Below are 20369 nucleotides of genomic sequence, written 5' to 3'. Positions count from 1 at the left end.
CTGCCCACTGGAGTGGGCAGGTGAGAACCAAACTCAGAGAGGTTAAGCGACTTGACCACAGTCACACAGCACACAAAGGTCAAGCGGGGACTAGAGCTCATGCCTTCTTACTCTTAGGGCCGCATTCATGCTTTCTGATCTAATGCATAGACCCTTGGGCACTGAGCATTCATTTCCCCTGGCTCATAGCACTGTTAAACTTTCCTCTAACTCTTCCATGTTTCCTCTGGCTCGAGGTTGGAAGCCAGAACCAGGGTCCCCTGTGTCTTTAGAAGACCTAGAAAGTGTTCAGGGCACTCAAATGAGGGGATCTGGTTCCAGACATTGATGCTGACAGGATTCAGGGCCACTTTCCTTGGGCAGAGCCAGACAGTCACAGGTTTGACCTCCAGCAGACCCGGGGCAGGAGTCAGGGGTTGCTACGGCAGTCACAGGCTGAGGTCAGGTCCTGGGGCTCCCAGGTAGGAGGAGGACTCAACAAAGCCGTTCAGGTCTTGGAGCCCAATGCCCTGTGTGCCCCCAGGCTGGCTTGGTCCTTACCTATGGGAGAGTCCACTCCTTCCCAAGGCAGCCCCTCCACCCCACTGTCCTTCAGCCATCCTCAAAGCGTCACTATCTCCCTGTCCACCCGCTGCCTGGCAGTCTGCATGCAGAGACCCAGGCTTGGGGCCGGAGAAGCCTGGCTGCTTCACAGCAGACCTGCCTCTATTACCTCTCCTACTAGCCAGGACCTCAACTGAGTCCCGGGAGTCTCTTTATCCTTCAAGGAATGTTGTATTATTGTTGTGCCTCACTGATGAGAAAATGGAGACACAGAGTGTCAGCGACCAGCCAAAGGTCACACTGCTGGTGGTAAGGAGCTGGCACAGGTATCCATGCGTGTCCCCACTTGCAGCCCAGACCATGCCAATGCTACAGGGAGTTCGGGAAGCCAGTAGAGGGCCTGCCAATGGGCTTTGGGGGAAGCTGCTCAGGTTGTATGAGCTGTGCTGCAAGCACCAAGGACAGATGGCCCCTGCTCTCCTGTTCAGGGCCTTACCACCGCTCAGACCACTGGACTTTCTCCCATACACAGAACCTCACCTCCCAGTACCCAGGAGGGTTGTCCTCCAGTCACCCCAGCTCCGGGAGCCATCCGTACCCTCCCTGGCCCTCCCTAGTCCATCCTAAACCCCATCTAAATGCCCAGAAAGTCCTGGCAAAGGAGTGGGGAGCCCGAGACCTCTTACTTGATCTCTGTCTGGCCGCCTGCTTTCCGGGCGATCTGCACCAGCTCCTTCCCATACCGCTCCTCTGCTTGGGCCCTGCAAGAACAAGTCATGGTCACTGCCTGTGACCTCGACGTCTGCTGGCCACGGGTCCCTCAGACGTCTGGCAGGACCTGGGGAAGCCACCCTCTCAGCCTCTGTGGCAGGTTGTCCGTCCAGCCTCCTCCTTGAGAAAGTTAAGCCCCCCAGCTCTTCCTCTAAATAAATGTTGGTCAAATACAGGTACACTTGAAGGGACATCGGATTATTTGCCCACTGGGGGGAGGCCCACGTCTGGGGAAACACAGGAGAGTCGCACTTATAGGGATGCGCTGACGACAGCGTGGCTGGGATGGGGGCCCCGGCTGTTTCCCAGGCCTTCCTGTCTGCCCTGATCTCACCCACCTGTCTGCTGCTCACCTCTGCCTCAGCAGCTCCTCCACATCCTTGCACGTCTTCCTGCCATCCAGCAGCCGCTGCTGCAGCACTTCGTAGCCTGTGTGGGCAGTGAAGTCCCTGCACTGTAGCACAGGACAGAGGGACACGTGAGGCTCACACCAGCCAGTGGGGGTCACAGCCTGGTGGGGACCCCTCTGACCACCTCCCCATCTGCCTCCATCTCCCTCATTCAAATGCAAGCTCTTAAGATTCAGGACCTGGCTTCAAACAGGCACACAGTAGGTCCTCGCAGCACATCTGTGGAGGTACCAGGTATATAAGTGAAGACCCACTTGGAATCAGAGCTCACATTCAAGGACACACGAACTCCAACACAAGACGGCCTCTGGGAGGGCCACCACCAAGACCCCTCGAGGACAGACAGCCCGGCGGGTGCCCAGCAGCGCTTGCTCCTGTCACCATCTCAGTAGCTCTAGTATCTCAGCCATCTCCGTAAGAAAACGGAGGCCCAGACCGGTGACACGTACCCCAAGTGACACGGCTCAAAAGCCGTCTGGCTCAAGTCCACGCTCTTCACCTACACACTATATGGTCTCTCTGTGGGCTCAGGTAAGCCTCTTGCAGCCACCTAGTAAGGCTGGTACTGAGGCTGACTTCAGTCAGGACAGGGCACAGCCAAGCACATCCGTAGAGCACGTGTAGGACACCTCACACACCTAAGACACTGAGGACATCTGGCAAACTCCTCTGAAACTCAGCTGGCAATCCACCTCTTAAGCAGGGCAGTGAGGTAGGGGCCTCCTGGGGGGTCCAGGACAAGATGCCTCTCTGCCATCTGCCTGGCTCTTACTCAGCTTCTCCTGGGGTTCCTGGCCCATCGGGGTTTCCTTTCTCACCCTTTGGAGTGGTCTTTGAGATGCTGGTGTGGGAGGGGAGGTCCTACTCAAGGATTATGAGGGGACACAGGGTCTCCTAAGACATTTCCAGGCCTAGGGAGTGGGTCCTAGGGTCAGGCAGCCCCCTTCCAGCTCTCTAGGCACCTGACTGCCAGTGCGGGGAGCTGCATCCCACAAGGAAGTGGTGACACATACTGACAGAAGGGGCTTTCACATCACTGGCTCCCACATTCATTCTTGAGGAAAGATCCCCAAACCCTCAAGGGCACTCAGCCAGGCAACTGCAAATCAGGGCAGGCCCTGAGATTTGGCACCTAGTGTCTTCTTTTCCTTCCCCACAAACCCCCAAATCCTCAGAGACTGGGGAAATGAGCCCCCATTCCCAGATATCAAACACCACAGCCTTGTCTCTCAGAGTTCAGAGACTAAGGGAAGCTTTTTACAAGGCCACACGCAGGGGTGGCAAGTCTAACCATGTCACAGTCAAAAGCTGGGGGTGCTTCTTTCCCTGCCCTATGCCTCCCCTCAAATACTGTTACGGGGAGAGGCAGGGGAGAAGTCAAAATCAGGAAGAGGCACTGTAAGCGAGGTTTAGGAAGGGAAGGGGTTCTCCAAGGCCTACAGAGAGTCGGATGTGGTAGGAAGGGCAGAGATGCCACTAATGACAGATAGCCCATGTCAGGCCTGGCTCATCCTCATCAAACTCAGGATAGTTTTCCAGGCCTGTAGTATTCTTAGGACCCCAAGCTCATTCTTTCCTCTGTAAGCATCCCTAGAAATTCCTAAGGCTCAGGCTCAGCTGCCCGCAGGGTGACAAGCATGGTGTGTGGGCCCTGGTTGGCCACCCAAAGCCCCGTCAGGGTGAAATTGTCCCCCCAGATCCTCTGCAGTCCTTTTCTGGAGCCCGGGCCAGCTCCAATGTCCAAGCCAGTGTTGCTGGGTCAGTGTTTGTTTGGCTTTTGTGGGCAGCCACTTGCCCACTAACGAGCCAGCAGACCATGGCTTCCTGCCCTCAGCCTCTGCCCATGGCTTCCTGCCCTCAGCCTCTGCCCTCCCTCTGGACCCACAGTCCAGAAGCCTGTGACAGACAGGAAGGAAAATGAATCTGGAACCCCAGCCTCCTGCACTCTCTCCATGAGGGGGTCACTCTAAGCTGGACACAAGCACTCAAGTTTGAATTCCACAGATCACTAGAAGGGACACATCTTGTCCAGTGCCGCTCAATCCTCAGGGAAACTAAAACCCAGAGAAGGGAAGGGCCTGGCTGACGTCACACAGACAGAGACAGGACAAGGGGACCTGTTTTATTGCACGATGTCTGTGGGAGAGATGGCAGGGAGTGAGCAGAGGACACTGACGGGTCCAGCCATGGGGCAGGACACCCTCCTCTTCCTTGCCAGCCCCATGCCCAGCCCAACTCTCCAGGTGAACCCCTCTGTCCTTATTCAGACCCTCAGAGTATAAAGAGAAGCAAAACCAACCTTGCTGGCCATTCTGGAGGAGGCAGAAGGTGGTGAAGGGCCCTGCAGGCTGGGTCCCCAGGAGCTCATCTCCCCAAAGTGCTACAGCTTGAGAATCTTGTCCAGACCTTGCTCACAGCCATGGTGGTGCTGGCAGGCCAATGGCTGAGTGAGCTACCGTCACAAATGACTAGCCTGTTCCGAGGAAGTGCCTGCCTCCACAGGACTGCAGCCTCCCCCAGCCTGCACCCTCATCCTTCACCCCCACTCCAACCAACTCCTCAACGGGATGAGCTGTGACTCACTACTCACAGCCGGGTAGAGTCAGGCTCAATATGCTGTTGAGGAAATGAGTTGATTCAATCAGTCAGTTGGTCGTGCAGGCCCACAGTCCCAGGCCCTGCACCAGCTCACATCCTCCAGGGCTCGCCATGCCTTGCCTCTCCTGCACCCACCCAGCTCCCTGCTGGTCCCCCATTGTATGGGCTCACGCAGACATTTCCACAGCGCCAAAGCTCCCAGAAGGCAGGGCCTTCACTTCCTTCTGTCTATCCATGGCCTCTGTCACATGAAATGTGCACGTGGCTTTGTGAAGTCGCCATGTGTGGAGTCTACCTGCCTCACACTGCACCAAGGACACCACAGCAGTTATCTCACTGGGAGCAACCCCCCAGGGAGGAAAGGATAGTGACAAAGAGGCTCCAAGAGGGGAGATGACTACCCGTGGTCATTTAACCGGTGCAGGTCAGAAGCTGGGATATGGACTCAGGTTGGCCTGGCCCCAAAGCTGTGGACCTACATCAGTCGTTCAGTAGACATCTCAGTAACTTTTCATTTTTAGACATCAGAGAAATTATTTAAAAAATAACTTGAAAATGATTCCTCAAATTTTCTCCACCTCAAACCACAGCTGTATTTTGGACGATCATTCAGTGACCATGGAGTCACAGAGGCCAGCTCTGTGTCCAGGTTGGGCCAGAGCAGCGCCGCCTTGGAGAAGGGCTGTGCTGCTTGGAGGACTAAGTCCTGACAGGCAGCAAGCATCCAGAAGCCCCACAGTATGGCATCGAGGGCAATCCACCGTGGCGGAAGATGCTAGTCTCCTCCTTTGGGAGGCTTGCTTAAGCCAGATATGCGACCGCAGGCCTTACTCACATGCTGTGTGACCAGGCTGGGCTCCACTTTCCCCATGGAGGGGCCAGGTCGGGGCAGCAGGTGACCTCCTGAGGCTCCAGGAGGAGGTGCTCAGGAAAGCTCTGGGCAAGTGGAGCCCATTTCTGCCTCAATGGTGAGACAGTGTGGGGAAAGCCTGGGAGCCCTGTTCTGCTCAGGGATTGCTTCCCGCTCTGGGTGGATGTGCATATAAGCTATTGTCCAGACCTGCGAGCTGGTCTGTGAGCTGGCCCTGCCATGCCCCACTGGATGGGTAGAGAAGCAGCTTCTGTACCCACCGTCACTTCCTCCTTTTCCTGCCGTTGTCACTCTTGGTGGCTGCAGGGACCAGAGCCCTGAGCAAACCACTTCCCTTCTTGAAACCTGGTTTCCTCATTGAGGAAGTGGAGGCAGAGGCCAACCTACCTCTCTCCTGGCCCTGACGGCCACCCCTCTTAGGCTGACTGCCAAGTCAGGGAGGGAACCCAAGCCTGGACAGAGTTTATCGGACTAGATATGAGTTGACACCCCATTTTATGACCCTGATTGTCCCAGCCTCTACTTCCCTCTCTGTAAAAATGGACCTAATACTTTCTACACCTAGGGGTGATCTGAGAAATCATGTGTGTAGGTAAAAATAGTGACCAGAGTTTGCCCTGAGGCAGGTACTGGGCGACGGCTGATGACCGTCACTTGACAGCAGAGGATAATGGAACCCAGTGAAGTTACCTAATTTGCCCAGAGACCTGCAGAGCACAACTGGAATTTGAAACAAGCTCTTGCAGGCCAAAGTTTTGGCTCTTAACCTCCCATTCTCTCAACTCTCTGCAAAGCCCCAAGTTCAGTGGCTATTCAGCAAGTGGTGGGTCCTCATGCCCTGTCCCATCCCTGCCTACTGCCACCACCCACACCAGATAGAGCCTTCCCCTAGCTGTGGCCAGGCTGGAAAAAAAGCTTTATCTCCCCACCATAGCCCTCACACAACCTCCCCCACCAGAGGGGCCATTTAAAATGCTGTAAAACCTTTTTCAAATGCTCCATTACATGGAATTCCAGAATACAAAGTGCATCACAGGACAGCTAAACCTTTAACCTTGAAGGGAGATACCTGGGTTTTGGTCCCAGTTTCCATCTGCTAGGAAGAAGCTGGATAACCTTGGTAAAAAGAGAGGGTTAATACTCTCTGGGCCTTTCTGGCTGCACAGTGGGTGTAAGGAGGGCAAGTGACCTTCAGTTGGCCTTCCAGCAGGGAAGACGACATGTGTCTGCTGGCTTCTGGAAGCCATGGCAACTAATGGCGTGTCTTACCTAGAGAAGTCTGAAGTTGGGAGATGGGCTAGCGCTGTCTGGGGGCTGAGGGAAGGCACTGATATTTTACCTGGGGACGAAGTGGGAGCTGCGGAAGGGGAACTCTCCACCTAGAGAACTGACAGGGAGCGAGGAGGCACCAGAGGAAGCTGTGTGGGGTGGACTGCTGGCTGCAACTGGGAGGGCTCAGAGGCAGACAGCAGCAGGAAAGGAGGGATTCTGGGGGTGGGAGTGAGGGTGGGGAGGGTCAGCTAAGAACCTGCCGAGGTGGCCAGGAGAGGAAAAGCTGACCTGGGGTATCATGCAGGGTGTCATATGGGGTCTAGTATTACTTCCCGCATAAGAACACAGGACATGGTGAGGCCAAAAAGGAATACCCACGGAGCCATAGATAGGGGAGTCACACCACTGTATTCTCTGTGGAGGCTGGGTTCTTGATGCCTTATCACCTCTAAGCCTAAGAGAACCCAGTAATGTCAGGACTGTGCTGTCATCGCCCCATTTTACAGATGAGCAACTAAGGCTCAGCAAGGTGAGTGGCTTGCGCAGGTCTCACAGCTCTTCTGTGCTGCCCCTGCCAAGCTGATTCAGCAGTGGGGGCTGACTATGATCTAGTAGTAGGTAGGGCAGGAGGCAGATGCCAGTGGCCAAGAGTGAGAGCAGGTGGGGAAGGGAAGCAGTGGGACCCAGGGGTTCATTGGTGGAGGGAAGGAAGGAACTGAGCTTCCCCAGACCCTGAGTCTGGAAGAGATTCTGACCCCTTCAGTGAGGACAGACACTGTCCATCCCCTGCCCATGGCTGGCCACACCGGGCTCCTTGCTGCATAGGCTCCAGTTTGGGGGGGCAGCGGAGCAGTGGAGCAGGCGCTGTTCCTGCACAGCCCGCTCCCCAACCCTCACACCGCCTGCACCTGCCAGGGGACGCTCCCGGGGAAACACTGCCCACGGAAAGGGTCCAGACACCTGGGTGTGGGAAGAGCTCAGCACTGGTTTCTGGTCCCCGCAGTTCCATGCACAACTTGACCTTAACTTCCTGAGCACGGACTCCTTCCTCTCCTCTCTGTAAAATGAGTGTGGAAATGGCGCCCACCTCCCAGGGACTCTGAAGACTATATGAAATAATACGCGTAGGTGTCCACAAAGGGCATCCTGATGCTTAATGTGTGGGAAATGGTGGCCATGGTGATTAGTACTTAGTAAGTAAAAGTAAACCAAGAAAGGAAATAAAAAAGGAAAGCTGGGTTTGGATCCTAGCTGTGATACTAAGCGGGCCTTGTTGTTCCCAATCTCTCAGCCTCAGTTTTTTCATCTGTATAGTGAGACTTGCTCAACAGACAGAGCCGGGCCCCTGGAGCTGCAGGAGAACCCCACTCCCATCCCCACACCTTTCCCTGAAGGCAAGGACAGACACTTGCAGCCTCTGGAGAAGGCCCCTTGGCCTCCTCTGCTGGTCTTGGCTGATTAGGGAGCTCAAGCTGACCCTGAGCTCTGGCTGCAATGCCCTACATGCCCAGGGGCTACCTGGGTTCCCATACCTGTGGGGGCTCCTTCCTCTTACTAGGTCATTAATATGCACATTGCCACGTAACCATCTTCTAACCACAGAAATTGATTTAATACAGGTGGGGAGCCACAGGCTCAGCAAGTGGAGGGACTCAGCAGGGCCAAACGGTGAATGTAGTGGAATGGAAGTGGGGCGCTGGATTTTAAAGGTGGTGTGAGAGGCAAAGATGGCACCCTCCAGATAAAGCTTCTGTGTTGGAAACAGGAATTTGTTTCATCTTGCCTAACACAGCTAGTGTGCATCTGTCATACAGCCATGCAGTGGGAAAACGCATCTCTAACCAGAGCAAGGTGCTGCCCCCGGGGTTGTGGGTGCTGGGGCTGCCTGAGGGAACATTGTGCTCTCTGGGACCATTCAGTGTTAAACTTTCCCTCTCAGCCTGTCACTTGCACCCACACATTGGTATGACTCAAACCAAGACTGTTGGACCCCGGAGTAAGAATTCCTTCCCTCATTGAATCTGCAGTCCCTCTAAAGTTGGGGGTGACCCGAGGATTGGGATGACAGCCAGTAGTCACATGGCAGCCCCTGCCCTGACCTGAAAGCTAGTCTCAGCTGCTGGTCTTCGCCTGGCTCTGGCAATTAGGCTCACGGCAGACACCACCAACATGGCACCTACTACTATGCTGCCCTCTGCTGTGCAGACCCCCATGCCCCGTGCTTTGTTTACTATTCATGACAGCTCCAGGGACACTGATCCATATCTCTGTGCTGATACCCTCCCCACTGCCCCAGCCCTGCTTGCACGGACTGTCCCCAGCTAACCTTCTAGACCTTACCACTTGCAGTCTGGCATCCCTCTGCCTGGGAGAATGGACTCAGAGCTGGTCTAGGAGGAAGCAAAAACATTCAGGAGGCAACTAAGAAGGGGACTCCTACTTCAGTGGCCACCAGCTGATAAATTGGGAGCGCGAAGTCCTGACTTTTCAAGGGCCCCTCAGGTTTAGGCAGGCCAAGGCCAGGGCAGACATCAGTTTCCTGCAAGGCCTTCCCATGATCCACTGAGGAAGAAGTCCGTGACCCCGGCCTGTGGGCCAAACCTCCTTGAAGAGAGCTGGTGGGGCCTCAAGGAAGTTCAGAATTCATGGGCCTTCCCAGATGGCAGAAGATAGGGCAACTACAGGGAAGAGCCCATCCCCAAGGGGACCTCTCTAAGGAGGGTGTCTCTCCAAGTGTGCCCAGACTGGGAGAGTAAGGGGAGATTTGTCATTGACTGGTGGCCGATCCAGGATGAATTAGGAAGGCTCAAACCTTAATTTCCTCATCTATAAAATGGGAACAATAAAAACACCTCCACTGAGACCCCAACTAGCCAACAAATCTTAAAAAGGAAGAACAAATTTGGAAGAGTCACACTTTCTGATTTCAAAACTTACTACAAAGCCACAGTAAAATAGTGTTGTACTGTCATAAGAACTGGCATATAGATCTTGGAATAGAATAGAGAGCCCAGAAATAAACACTCACATACACGATCAATGATTTTCAGCAAGGATTGTCGTGGCCATTCAATGGGAAAAAGATAGTCTTTTCAACAAATGGTGCTGGGAAACTGGGAATCCACATGCTAAAGAATGAAGCTGGACACTTATCTAACACCATATACAAAAATTAACTCAAAATGAATCAATGACCTAAATGTAAGCACTAAGACTGCAAAACTCTGAAAAGAAAACATGGTAAAATCTTCAAGACATTGACTATGGTGATGATTTCTTGAATATAACACCAAAAGCACAGTCAACAAGAGAAAACATAAATAAATTGGACAAAATGAAAATCTTTCGTGCATCAAAAGATAACATTAAGAGAGTGAAGAGAATCCACAGACTGGGAAAAAATATTTTCACATCACATATATGATAAGAATCAATACCCAGAATATATAAAGAACAATTACAACTGAACAACAAAACGACAAACATCCCAATTCAAAAGTAGGCCAAGGACTTGAACAGACATTTCTCTAAAGAAGGTATCAAACAGCCAAAGAGCACATGAAAAGGGGCTCAACATCATGAGTTATTAGGGAAACGCAAGTCAAAACCACAGTAAAACAGTACGTCACGCCTACGAGGATGGCTATGATTAGAGCAACAACAACACAGAAAATAGCAAATATTGGTGGAGATGTGCAGAAAGTGGATCCCTTGTGCACTGTTGATGGGAATGTAAAATGGAGCAGCTGCTGGGGAGAACAGTTCAGCAGTTACTCAATCCATTAAACATACCATATGATCCAGCAATTCCATTCCTGGATCTTTACCCAAAAGAACTGAAAGCAGGACTCAAACAGATATTTGTACACACAGGTTCACAGCAGCATTATTCACAATATTTAAAAGGAGGAAACAACCCAAGTGCCCACCAAGAGACGAATGGATAAACAAAATGAGGTATATATGTAGAATGGAATATTGTTCAGCCACAAAAAGGAATGAAATTATGATACACATCAAAACGTGAATGAACCTTAAAGACATTATGCTAAGTGAAACAAACCAGACACAAAAGAACAAGTATTGTATGATTCTATTTAAATGAGGTTCCTACTTAGGCAAATTTATAGACTCAGAAAGTAGAAGCAGGAGATGAAGGATGGGAAATGGGGAATTATTGTTTAATGGGTGCAGAGCTTCTGTTTGGGACGATGAAAAGTTCTGGAAATAGATAGTGGTGATTCTTGCACAATATTGTTGAAGTACTTCATGCCACTAAATTGCACACTTAAAAATGGTTAAAATGGTAAACTTTATGTTATGTATATTTGCTATAATAAAAAAGTAATCATATAAGGTTAAAAAAAAAGCAAAACTAACCTCTACTCTCTATTTACTCACAACTGAGTCAAATGAGGTCACGTAACTGGCGAAAGCCAGGCGCATGCTCATGACCAGCAATGGCGATGCACCCATAATCAGCTCCGGTATCTAAACCAATGCTTCTCAACTCTGGCTGCACTTGGGAAACACTGGAGGACTTTGAAAAATACTAATGCCCAAACACTAACCCCAAATTCAAAAGTGCATGGCCCAGGGTGTGGTCTGGGCATTGGGATTTTTAAAGAACTACTGTCCTACAAGATCTGGCTCCCTGTGACATTTCTGATCTTATCTCCAACTACTTTCCACCTCGTCACACTGCCCCAGTCACACAAGCCTCCCGTTCGTCTCTTGAACATGTCAAGCGCTCTCCTGCGCCAGCCTATCACCTCCTCTCTCCCCTCCTCCCCTCCCAGTGTTGCTTAGCTTCTCTTTTCCCATTTCCACAGCTGAGAGGCCCTGAGTCCCATCTGGTCATCCCATCCCCACCCTGGCTGCTCCTGAAGCTCTAGCTAGCACTTCCTGTTACCCAATACTGGGTGGCCTGTCAACACCAGCGGAAGGGGCAGTCACTCGCATGCCTGTACACTCATCCATTGCTCAGGGTTTCTTGTCCTAGCAAACCACCACACACCCCCACCTAATCCCACAGGGTTCTCTGACCCAGGCCTGACCCAGTGGCCCCAAAGTCCATCGGGGCGGCAGCCCCTGGTACACATCGCCTTTAGGAGCCTTGGTTTTAAGAATGTTAGCTTCACAGGGCTATTGTTGCAATTAAATGCATCTTGTCCCTTGAAGCCATGGAACACTCTCTAATGGTGGAATTTAGTATGCAATGGTGAACAGAGTTTGGGAGGCATTCTGGGAACAGGAGGATCCATACACAAGGCTCCTCCCTGTAGGTGCACGTCTAATTATAAGTCTGGGTCCCTCGGGACCTATCCTATGCTAAGCAGGGGAAGGTGGTCCCTTTAGCTCTGCCCTCAGCCTCCCCATCTTCAAAGCCTTTATCTTAGGTGAGCATTACTCTGACATCCTACAGATAGGACACTGAAGTTCAGAGAAGGGAAATGATTCTCCAAGGGCCTCCAGCAAGTGAGGGTGGGGTCAGGGGAGGCTTCAAAAACACCTGGTCCTTTCTGAGCCTGGAGGATGGGGAATGACTGAGCCTGTGAGGGAAAGACCTTCTGGAGCTGACCCAGAGGGTGGTCCACAGGGCATAGAGCACCACCTCTCTTGCTGGAAGCCAAGGCAGTGTCAGTTTCCACACCAGGTTTCCTCCATCATGTGATTTGCAGTGTTAGCCAGGCTCTGGGTGGAAGGAAGGGCCTCCTGCCCACAGCCTGCAGCCTCCCGGCCCCTCTGCAGGAAATGAAACATCCACCCTGGAAATGAACGAAGAGGCAGAGACATATCTCTGTCACCACCTATGGCTGGTCAAGACATTTCACAACTCAACTGGCATCTTTCCTTCCTACCAGTCACACTGAACAATCCTCTGGGCCAGAAAACAGTCTTCCAAACCACTGAGTCCACTATCCCTCCACACCTTTGCCAATGCCAGTCCTTCCTTCTACCTGGAGTACCACTTGTTCTCCTGCCACCACCCAAATCTTCATCCACCCTTTCAAAGCCCAAGCTAGAACCTGTTTTTCCATTTCAGGGGCTACCCCAGCTGTGTGTAGGTGTCAGGAGCAGCCAGGAAAAGTCTGCGAGTCCCTGGGAACTGGAGTGCAATGAGGGCCATTGAGAGGTAGATCTTGTTTTCCACCAAGGGTAAAATCAAAGGTCTGGGTTACATTTTTGGCCCAGGACACTGCAGCCAGTAAATCCTTCAGGTGACCATAGGCAGACATTGCAAATGCAGAGCAAGCATGACCACAAACCTCTGCAATCTGTGTGACCATCAGACAGCTGACCACGTCCTGTGGGATGAGCAGAGATGAACCAGGTTCTCAGGTCCCGGGGGCCCACGTAGCACACAGTGTGTGCAGAGTATGTGCAAGAGGAATGCTATCGAACCACAGATTTTGCCTAAAATGATTGGTCAGCCTGGAAAACAGGAATTGCTTGGTTTTGTTTTTAAATGTTTTCCTTTTAATGACATATGTAATTTATGATTGCTTGCAGAAGATTACGGGGAGAATGGAGAGAAAAATCACCCTACTTCCAAGACCATAGAAACCAATGCCATCTTTTTATCCTACAGGAGTTATAATTGAACTAAGAACAAATTAGCCAATTGCCTTGAATTCAGGGGCAGAGCATGATGGCATCGGACATACCTGAGGGGCAGTCCCTGCTCTGCCCTGCACGTGTGACCATGGTCTAAGCCTGCCCACGCCTCCATGCCAGAGATGGGAGGACATTGACAGCCCTCCATGCAGGGTGGGCTAAGGGATCATGCAGAGTGACTGCCAAAGGGCCTGGCACGTATTAGTCACTCAGCAACCAGGCGTCGTTCGCACTCCTCTGGGGGGATTTAAGGAGCTGGGACTCAGAGAAAAAAAGTCTTCATGGAACTTGAAATAAATGCTCCCTTTTTAATTTTTAATTTAATTGAATTTTTAAAGTAAGTAATACATTTACATGATCCAAAAATCAAACAGTATAAAAAGTGCATAGTGAAAGCATTCACTCCCACCCAGCCCTGTCACTCATTAATCTCTAGTCTCACTCCTCCAAAAGGTCATCACTTTAATTAGTGCTCTCTGTGTCATTCCAGAGATTCTCGTTGCCAAAAGAAGCCTATGCCAATATAAATGCTTATTTCCCCCACTTTTCACAACAGGTTGAATACCAGACACACACAATTTGGCTCTGTGCTTTTTACACATAACCCCATGCCTTGCAGAGCTTTCCCAACCAGTATGAAGAGTGTGACCTTCCCCATTCCTCTGACATCCATGGCCAGGGAGACACTGGGAAAGCAGCTGTTGGAGGCAAAGGCTACACAGCTAGGCCCTTCCTCTCTGGCTACCTGCTCCTTCCACAGTCCCTGCTGCTCAGGGGGACCTGCCTTTCGTCACTGGCCTCCTTGGCCTTCAAGGCCACAGGGCCTGCCCTACTGTAAGTCCTCCCACGGGGTCTGAGCAGACTGGTCCCCAGCAAAGCCCCTCTGGGCTCATCCCTCCCATCCCCTTTCAGGTCATTCTTGTCCTTCCTCCCTACATGAAAAGGTCCCTATCCAGCCAGGGGACTCTGAGGGGTCCCAAAGTATCTGCTAGTGCCAAATCCCCCACTTTCTCACCCAGGAATGTCTCCTCTTCTGAAAATCTACCCAAAGAAATAACTCTCAACTGAAAAACCTTGATACACAAAGATCTACCCATTGCATTACTGTTCAGAATGGTAAATAATTGACAATATCCCAAATGTGCAACAACAGGGGATTGGATAAATAAATGATAGCATGTCTCCCAAATCCACAAGCTGGAGGACTTATTAACAGTGGTATTTTGAAGATGAGGAAATCACACCCACACCCATACATGTTCATAATGGAATTACATTGAAATGGGTGGTGGTGTCACACAACAATGTGAATATATTTAACACATCTGGACTGTATACTTAAAATGGTTAAGATGGGAAATTTTGTTAGGCATATTTTACCACAATTAAAAATAAATTTTAAAATGTAAGAAATAAAATGTGGGGAAGAATACAAAATTGTGCCAACAACCTGCTTGCACCTATGTAAAATAATCTTAGAAAAACACAGCAAAATATTATCAGTTGTCTCTGTGTGACGAGTCAACTGAGGGTGTTCTAGTCTTACTTTTCTCTATTTTCCCACTTTCCTCTTAGGACCTTATATGCATTACTTTTGTTTCTTCACAAGGTGTATACACAGCTGTAAGTGCCCAGAACAGAACAGGTGCCCAGTGAACACCAGTCTCCCCTGATTTTCTGTGAGGCCCTGGGACCACTGTCAACAGGTCCTGAGGTGGGGTACAGACAGGCAGCTTTAGCACAGACCAAAAGTGGAACGCCTCTTTGTAGCCTCCTCAGTGGGGACCTCAGAATCTAGAACTGGGAAGGGGAAGAGGCGACAGCAGCTGAGTGGACACATGGGGAGGAGAGGCCCAGCCTCAGCCCCTGCCTCCCTGTGATTCATCCCCCAACCCGGGGAACAGGACCTTCCTCTGCCCTCTGTCTGTTGCAGACCTCAGCTCCTCCCAGCTTGGCACAGAGCTTTCCAGATAAAGCTGGAGCCCATCTTCAAAGAAGAGAGATGTGACCATAAGTCAGACAGAAAACTTCTGGCTGGTTCTCTCTGCTTCTCTTGGTTCCTGCCCTAAGGTGGGGAGTGGGGTGAGAGGTTGTTGTAGTTTATGTGGTCCAGCCTCCACAGGCCCTTACTTTTTCTTTTAATGACCCCAAAAGGGATAGGATTTGGATCTCAATGAAACCTGGTCCAGGGCTAGATTTTCCCTCTTAAAACAACATCCGGTGACTTCTTTGTAAAGGCCATTGGGTATGTAGGCTGGGAGGGAGGGAGGCAGTGGGAGTGGAAGGTGCATTTCAGAGCCCTGCTCCTCTTGAGACACACTGCCTGGCCCAGTTGTCAGGGAGCCTCTGTTCCCAGCACTGGACACTGACTTCCTTGAGGACAAGATGGTCTTATTCATCTGATTGGATGTAGGCATGAGGCTCAGGGGCCCAGCTTAAACCACCTAGGTGAGAACCCTGCTTAACAAACTACACTAAAGTGAAATGAAGGAGAAAATGGGTTTAGAAAGGCAGGGGGGATGATGGAGACAGCCACTGTTTACTCATTTGTGTTATGAACATTGACTGAGTACACACCCCACTTGCCCACCCTGTACTGAGTGTGCAGACAGGTGTTTCTTGCGATACAGTTTGGTTGTCTGCTGGGAGCAGAGCCACTGGTGAGGAGAGCAGTGTGTATGGGAGGAGTAGGAGGCAGGACCCTGCCTTCTCGGGCTTTTTGCCCCCCTGACTTGGTGCTGAGGCAGGTAATAGGAGGTCTGAGGACCTCTCAGCTTGGGCATCTGTGTTCTCAACCTCAAGCTTGTCTCATTGACAGGCCCTGCTTTGAGGCTCAACTACAAACTTCCTGAGAAGCCATGGAGCTCTTTATCACTGTGTGTGTGTAACAGAAATCAAATTCTCCTTTCCTTCCCTCTATGGCTAGCCCTCCCCTGACTCATCCCCACAGCAGTCTGCCTCTGAATGCTCTGCCACAGAGAAAAGCATCCTATAAACAAATACTGTTTGCCCACACTGACAGCATTGCAAATGCAGGCCTACCGACAGATATGACTGGTCTGCTCCCACGCAGAGTGTTTCTACCATTTCCGAGCCATTATGTTTGCTTCTTATAAATTTCCTGTTTCCTCCCTTGTTAGCAGGCCATGAGCTATCTCTGAAACTGTCTCTAACAGTTCAGGTTCACCAATATTTATCAATCACCAACTGTATATCAGGTTCCACAGAGACCCCTACTAATTGCTGTATCTACAGGTTAAAAGATCACATGATCAATCTCGTTAAGATTGTCGGTAACTACACCGGAAAGATGGTGCCTGCCTGCTGGCTGCACAGAAGAAGGGACCCACCCAGGGAAAAGGGTGACTGTCCCTTCAGCCCTCACCTTGAAGCCACACAACTCAGTCTGCCCCATGTGTCTCTGACACCTTCGGAGTCACTGGCCCTCCGCTGGAGCCCAGGGAAACTCTCTTCATTGCTGGCTTTGAAGAAACAAGCTGCCATGTTGTGAGTTGCCATATGGAGAGGGCCCTGTGGCAAAGAACTCAAAAGTGGTTGTCAGCCAACAAGAAATTGAGGCCCTCAGTCCAGCGTCCTGCAAAGAACTGTTGTTGCCAGCAACCACGTGACCTCAGAAGCTGATCCTTCGCCTGCTGAGCCTCAGATGAGAACACAGTCCTGGTCCACACCTTGACTGCAGAGGACCAACTAAGCCACACCCAGGCTCCTGACTCACAAAACTGGGAGAAAATACGTGTGTCATTTTAGGCTTCTAGGTTTGTGGTAATATTGTTATACAAGAAGACATAACTAATACAGATAGTATCTGCCTGTGACATGAGAAGAAATATATATTTGTTTTCTGCCCCTGTTTTATGGCACATAGCTCCTAAAACTCTTGGAATCTTAATAATAATAATAATGGGTATAATCAGAGTTCATAGGCCCTAACTAAAAGCTAAGAGCCATGTCCTATGGGTAAACTATATGAGCTTTAATACAAGCTCTGAGCTCCTCAGAAACCACTTCTATTTCTCTCCTCACTGTGAGCTACTGGAGGAAACAGGGCTGGCAACTCGTGTTCTGGATGGTTGAGGCTGCGGGATAACTGAAGTGCGGTGGAGTTAGACAGGATTCTTTTAGTTCCGCGGTTTCCTTCCACTATTAAAGACTAGTCATTTTTATATAGTGTGCTGCCAAGCTGCAGCGTTTAATGGCCTTGCCTTGGGCTGCGGTAGGGGTGAAGATCAGGGAAGGGGCAGGCTGGGCTCTGTCCCTAACACCCCCACAGCCGTACATCAGTGTGGCTTCTGTGTTTGACAGATTTGTCTGTAAACTGAGCTTCAGAGTAATTCTATCAAACTTGTTTGATCTTACTTCTCTGGGATGTAGGAAGGACAGAAGTTTTTCGTCCATTTTGCCAACATGGCCCAAAGATTTAGTGACGTGCCATGTTGATAGAGGAGAATGAAGCACCCCTCTAGATGAGAACCCAGGCACTGGAGCCAGGGTTTGATCCCAGCTGTGTGAGCTTGGGCAAGTAACTTAAACTCTCTGTGCCTTCATTTCCCCTCTGAATAACGTGGATAACAATAGCATCTACTTCATTGGTTCAAATGGGTAAGTCGACACCTGGTCCTGGCACAGTGCCTGGCACATGTTTAGCGCTCCGTGAGAGTTAGTTGTCTCCATGGGCTGGGCTGGGCTAGGGATCAGGGGATCCTCAGTGCTGGCAGTGATCTTTGGAGTCACCTGCTGAGGATCAGTGTGAAAGGCTCCCACTGGCCACTTCTTTCTCTCCCAGCTCTGGCCTTCCCCAGGGAAGCTATACCCTTGCCCCAGGCCCGGGGAGCCAGCAGTGCAGGAGAGGGGGCACCCGGAGGCCATGGAGCCTTGAGCAGCTCAGAGGTGGGGCACATGGAGAGTGTGATTGGCGGCCAGCTCAGGACGCTGACACAAGTGAGCTGCTTTCTTGCTGCTGCTACTGCTGCTGCCATAACCTGTGCCCTCATACACCATCCGCCACTGCCCAGATTCTGCCATGGGGCTGTTCCTTGCCTCAGCTCTGCCCCAGAGAAGGCGCACCCAGGCACCCAGGCCTGGGATGTCCTGGAGGTAAAACGGTCAGGGTCTCCTGGCCTGCCCCAGGCTACACAGCAACCTGCCCTTCCAGGCCCTGCCTCTTTCCCTAGCCTTGCACTCTGAGTCAGAGCAGGGACGTGACTCACCATTCCCTGCCTCCCCCACTGCAGCCACCCCACCCCAAGTGAGCCTTAGCTGCCTTCCTGGTGCTTGGGATGGGTTGAGCCACCTCAGCCTTCGCCAGCTTCTCTGGGCTGGTACCGGTTCTTTGTAGAGATGGGGAAACAAAGATCCAGAGAGGCACAGGGTGCTCTCCCCAGGTGGCCCTCTGCCCACTGTGTGGTCAATGTAGGTGTGAAGCAGGTCACTCACATACTGGCCACAGACCCCAGAAAAAGGCCCAGGGAAGGGAGGTTGTTGGCTAAGCCAAAGGGCCAGGGAGTCTTCCATGGGGCAGAAGGGGGGCCCTCAGAACAGCCTCATTCATCAGCTCTAACCAGAGAGGTCTGAGCTTTTCTCCAGGAGCTACTGGGGGCAGCCAGAGCTTGAAGAGCAGATGGGAAGGTTGAGGGAAAGCTAGAAAAAAGCTGAGGGGATCCGGGGTCCAAACTGGGCTTGCAGGCTGTGTGGCCTGAGCCAAGCCATTTCACCTCAATGAGTCAGGTGGGTGCCATTATTTCATGGAAAGGATTTTATTTACAGCTGCACTGAATTTAAGAAAGCAAGCAAGGAATCGCTCAGCCCTGCTGCCTCCTCAAAGGGCCCCTAAGGGCTGCATGAAGAGGGGCTGGGTGAGGGAGGAGAGTTACCATTTGGCTTCCAGCAAGGAGCAGGGGAACTGACTACATTTGATCACCATGTTTAACCCTCGCATTCAGTTGGTATGTATAGTAATATTAATCTCCACTATACAGATGGGGAAAATGAGACTCAGAGAAATAAAATGACTTGTCCAGCCTTTAAATAGCAGAGCCAAAATTCAAATTCGAGTTTGTTTGATCCCCAAACCTGTGACCCATTCCCTCCTTTGCCTTGCATGATCTCCTCAAACTCCCACCCACATATTAGACTCTCCTAAGAAGATCCTGCCATGGGGAGAGGGTGGCCTGGAGGAGAAAGAGTCCTGGGAGCATAGGGGATACTCCTCGCCCACTGTGTTGAAGTTTGCAGAGAAATCAATACCCCAGGCTGAGGACTCACTTCATCTTCCAACTTAGAAGGAACAGTGACCCAGGTCACTTCCACAATTAAGACCAAAAACCAACTAGTATTTTTATGAGCATACCCCCATCTTCTCTTGGAACCACACCCCCATCATCTGCCCTGGGGAAATTTCAGCCAAGCTGCACTCGGCTGTTAAATTCCCAGGCTGTCTTCACTCACCCAAAAGGAATCTCTGAACTGAAGCTGGGGCATCATCTTCAGGAAAATGCCGCGGCAAAGCTTGTTTTCCTGCTACAGACAGAGCTGAATGAGGCCAGGAGCCAGGAGCACTGTTCCAGTCCTGCCTGGTGGGCTGGTCCAGGCTCCCTCAACTCAGCCGGTGATGTTTGCAATACCTCAAGAGGCACACAAGCCAGAGCTGAGCTGCCAGAAGGAGGAAAAGCACACAACTTGTTTTGCTTGGGGTTAGAATCAGCAGCAGAATGAGGAAGGAGCAGTGCCCAGTGATGGGAGGGCGGGTCCTGGTGTCCTGCCCAGCCCCTCACCAGCTGCACAGTGATGGTGGCGGAGAACCCAATCCAGGCTGCAGGACTAAGTAGGGATGCCAGCCCCAGGTAGGAGGCAGTAGCCAGAGGGAGAGACAGTTTTGTACACAGGCAAGGCAGGCAGGCAGCCCAAGGCTGCACAGGAAGATCTGTGCAACCTCTCCCTGGGGGCGGGTAGCAGGGCTCTCACCCACAGGAAGTAGAGCCAGTGTGCTCCCCTGTGCAGCTCCGCCTGCCACCTGTCACCCTGCTGCTTGCCTCCACTTGCCCTCTACTGGGCCATTCTCGGTGGCGGTTATTCATTTAGGGAGCCTGAAGCCCACTGAAGGTGTGGGAAAGGACAGGGCCCCAGCCCCACTCCCGATCAGGCACAGAGATGCTGGACTCTACAGCCCTCCCCAGCAAACTGTTCAGGAGAGGCTTCCTCAGCCCTAGGACTTCATCATTCATCAAACCCTGATTTCTCGGTGCCCCAATCCACATCTGCCCTCAAGG

The 20369-nt window shown here is 51.5% G+C and overlaps 1 protein-coding gene across 1 annotated transcript in view; it reads right to left on the bottom strand.

Moving 5' to 3' along the window:
- Nucleotides 1-19793, bottom strand: part of PSTPIP1 (proline-serine-threonine phosphatase interacting protein 1) — a 46447-nt gene extending 26654 nt beyond the window's left edge. The window contains exons 1-4 of the mRNA XM_081049464.1: nt 19725-19793; nt 19549-19620; nt 1668-1768; nt 1230-1304 (exon numbers count right to left, since the gene is read on the bottom strand). Coding sequence (XP_080905590.1) covers nt 1230-1304; nt 1668-1768; nt 19549-19584 — 212 coding nt within the window. The 5' untranslated portion in view covers nt 19585-19620; nt 19725-19793. The remainder of the gene's footprint in view (nt 1-1229; nt 1305-1667; nt 1769-19548; nt 19621-19724) is intronic.
- Between the last annotated feature and the right edge of the window lie 576 nt (nt 19794-20369).

This window comes from Rhinolophus hipposideros (assembly GCF_964194185.1).
Source record: "Rhinolophus hipposideros genome assembly, chromosome: 5".
In the NCBI taxonomy this organism is placed as follows: Eukaryota; Metazoa; Chordata; class Mammalia; order Chiroptera; family Rhinolophidae; genus Rhinolophus; species Rhinolophus hipposideros.
This window is presented reverse-complemented; position numbering and strand designations above follow the sequence as displayed.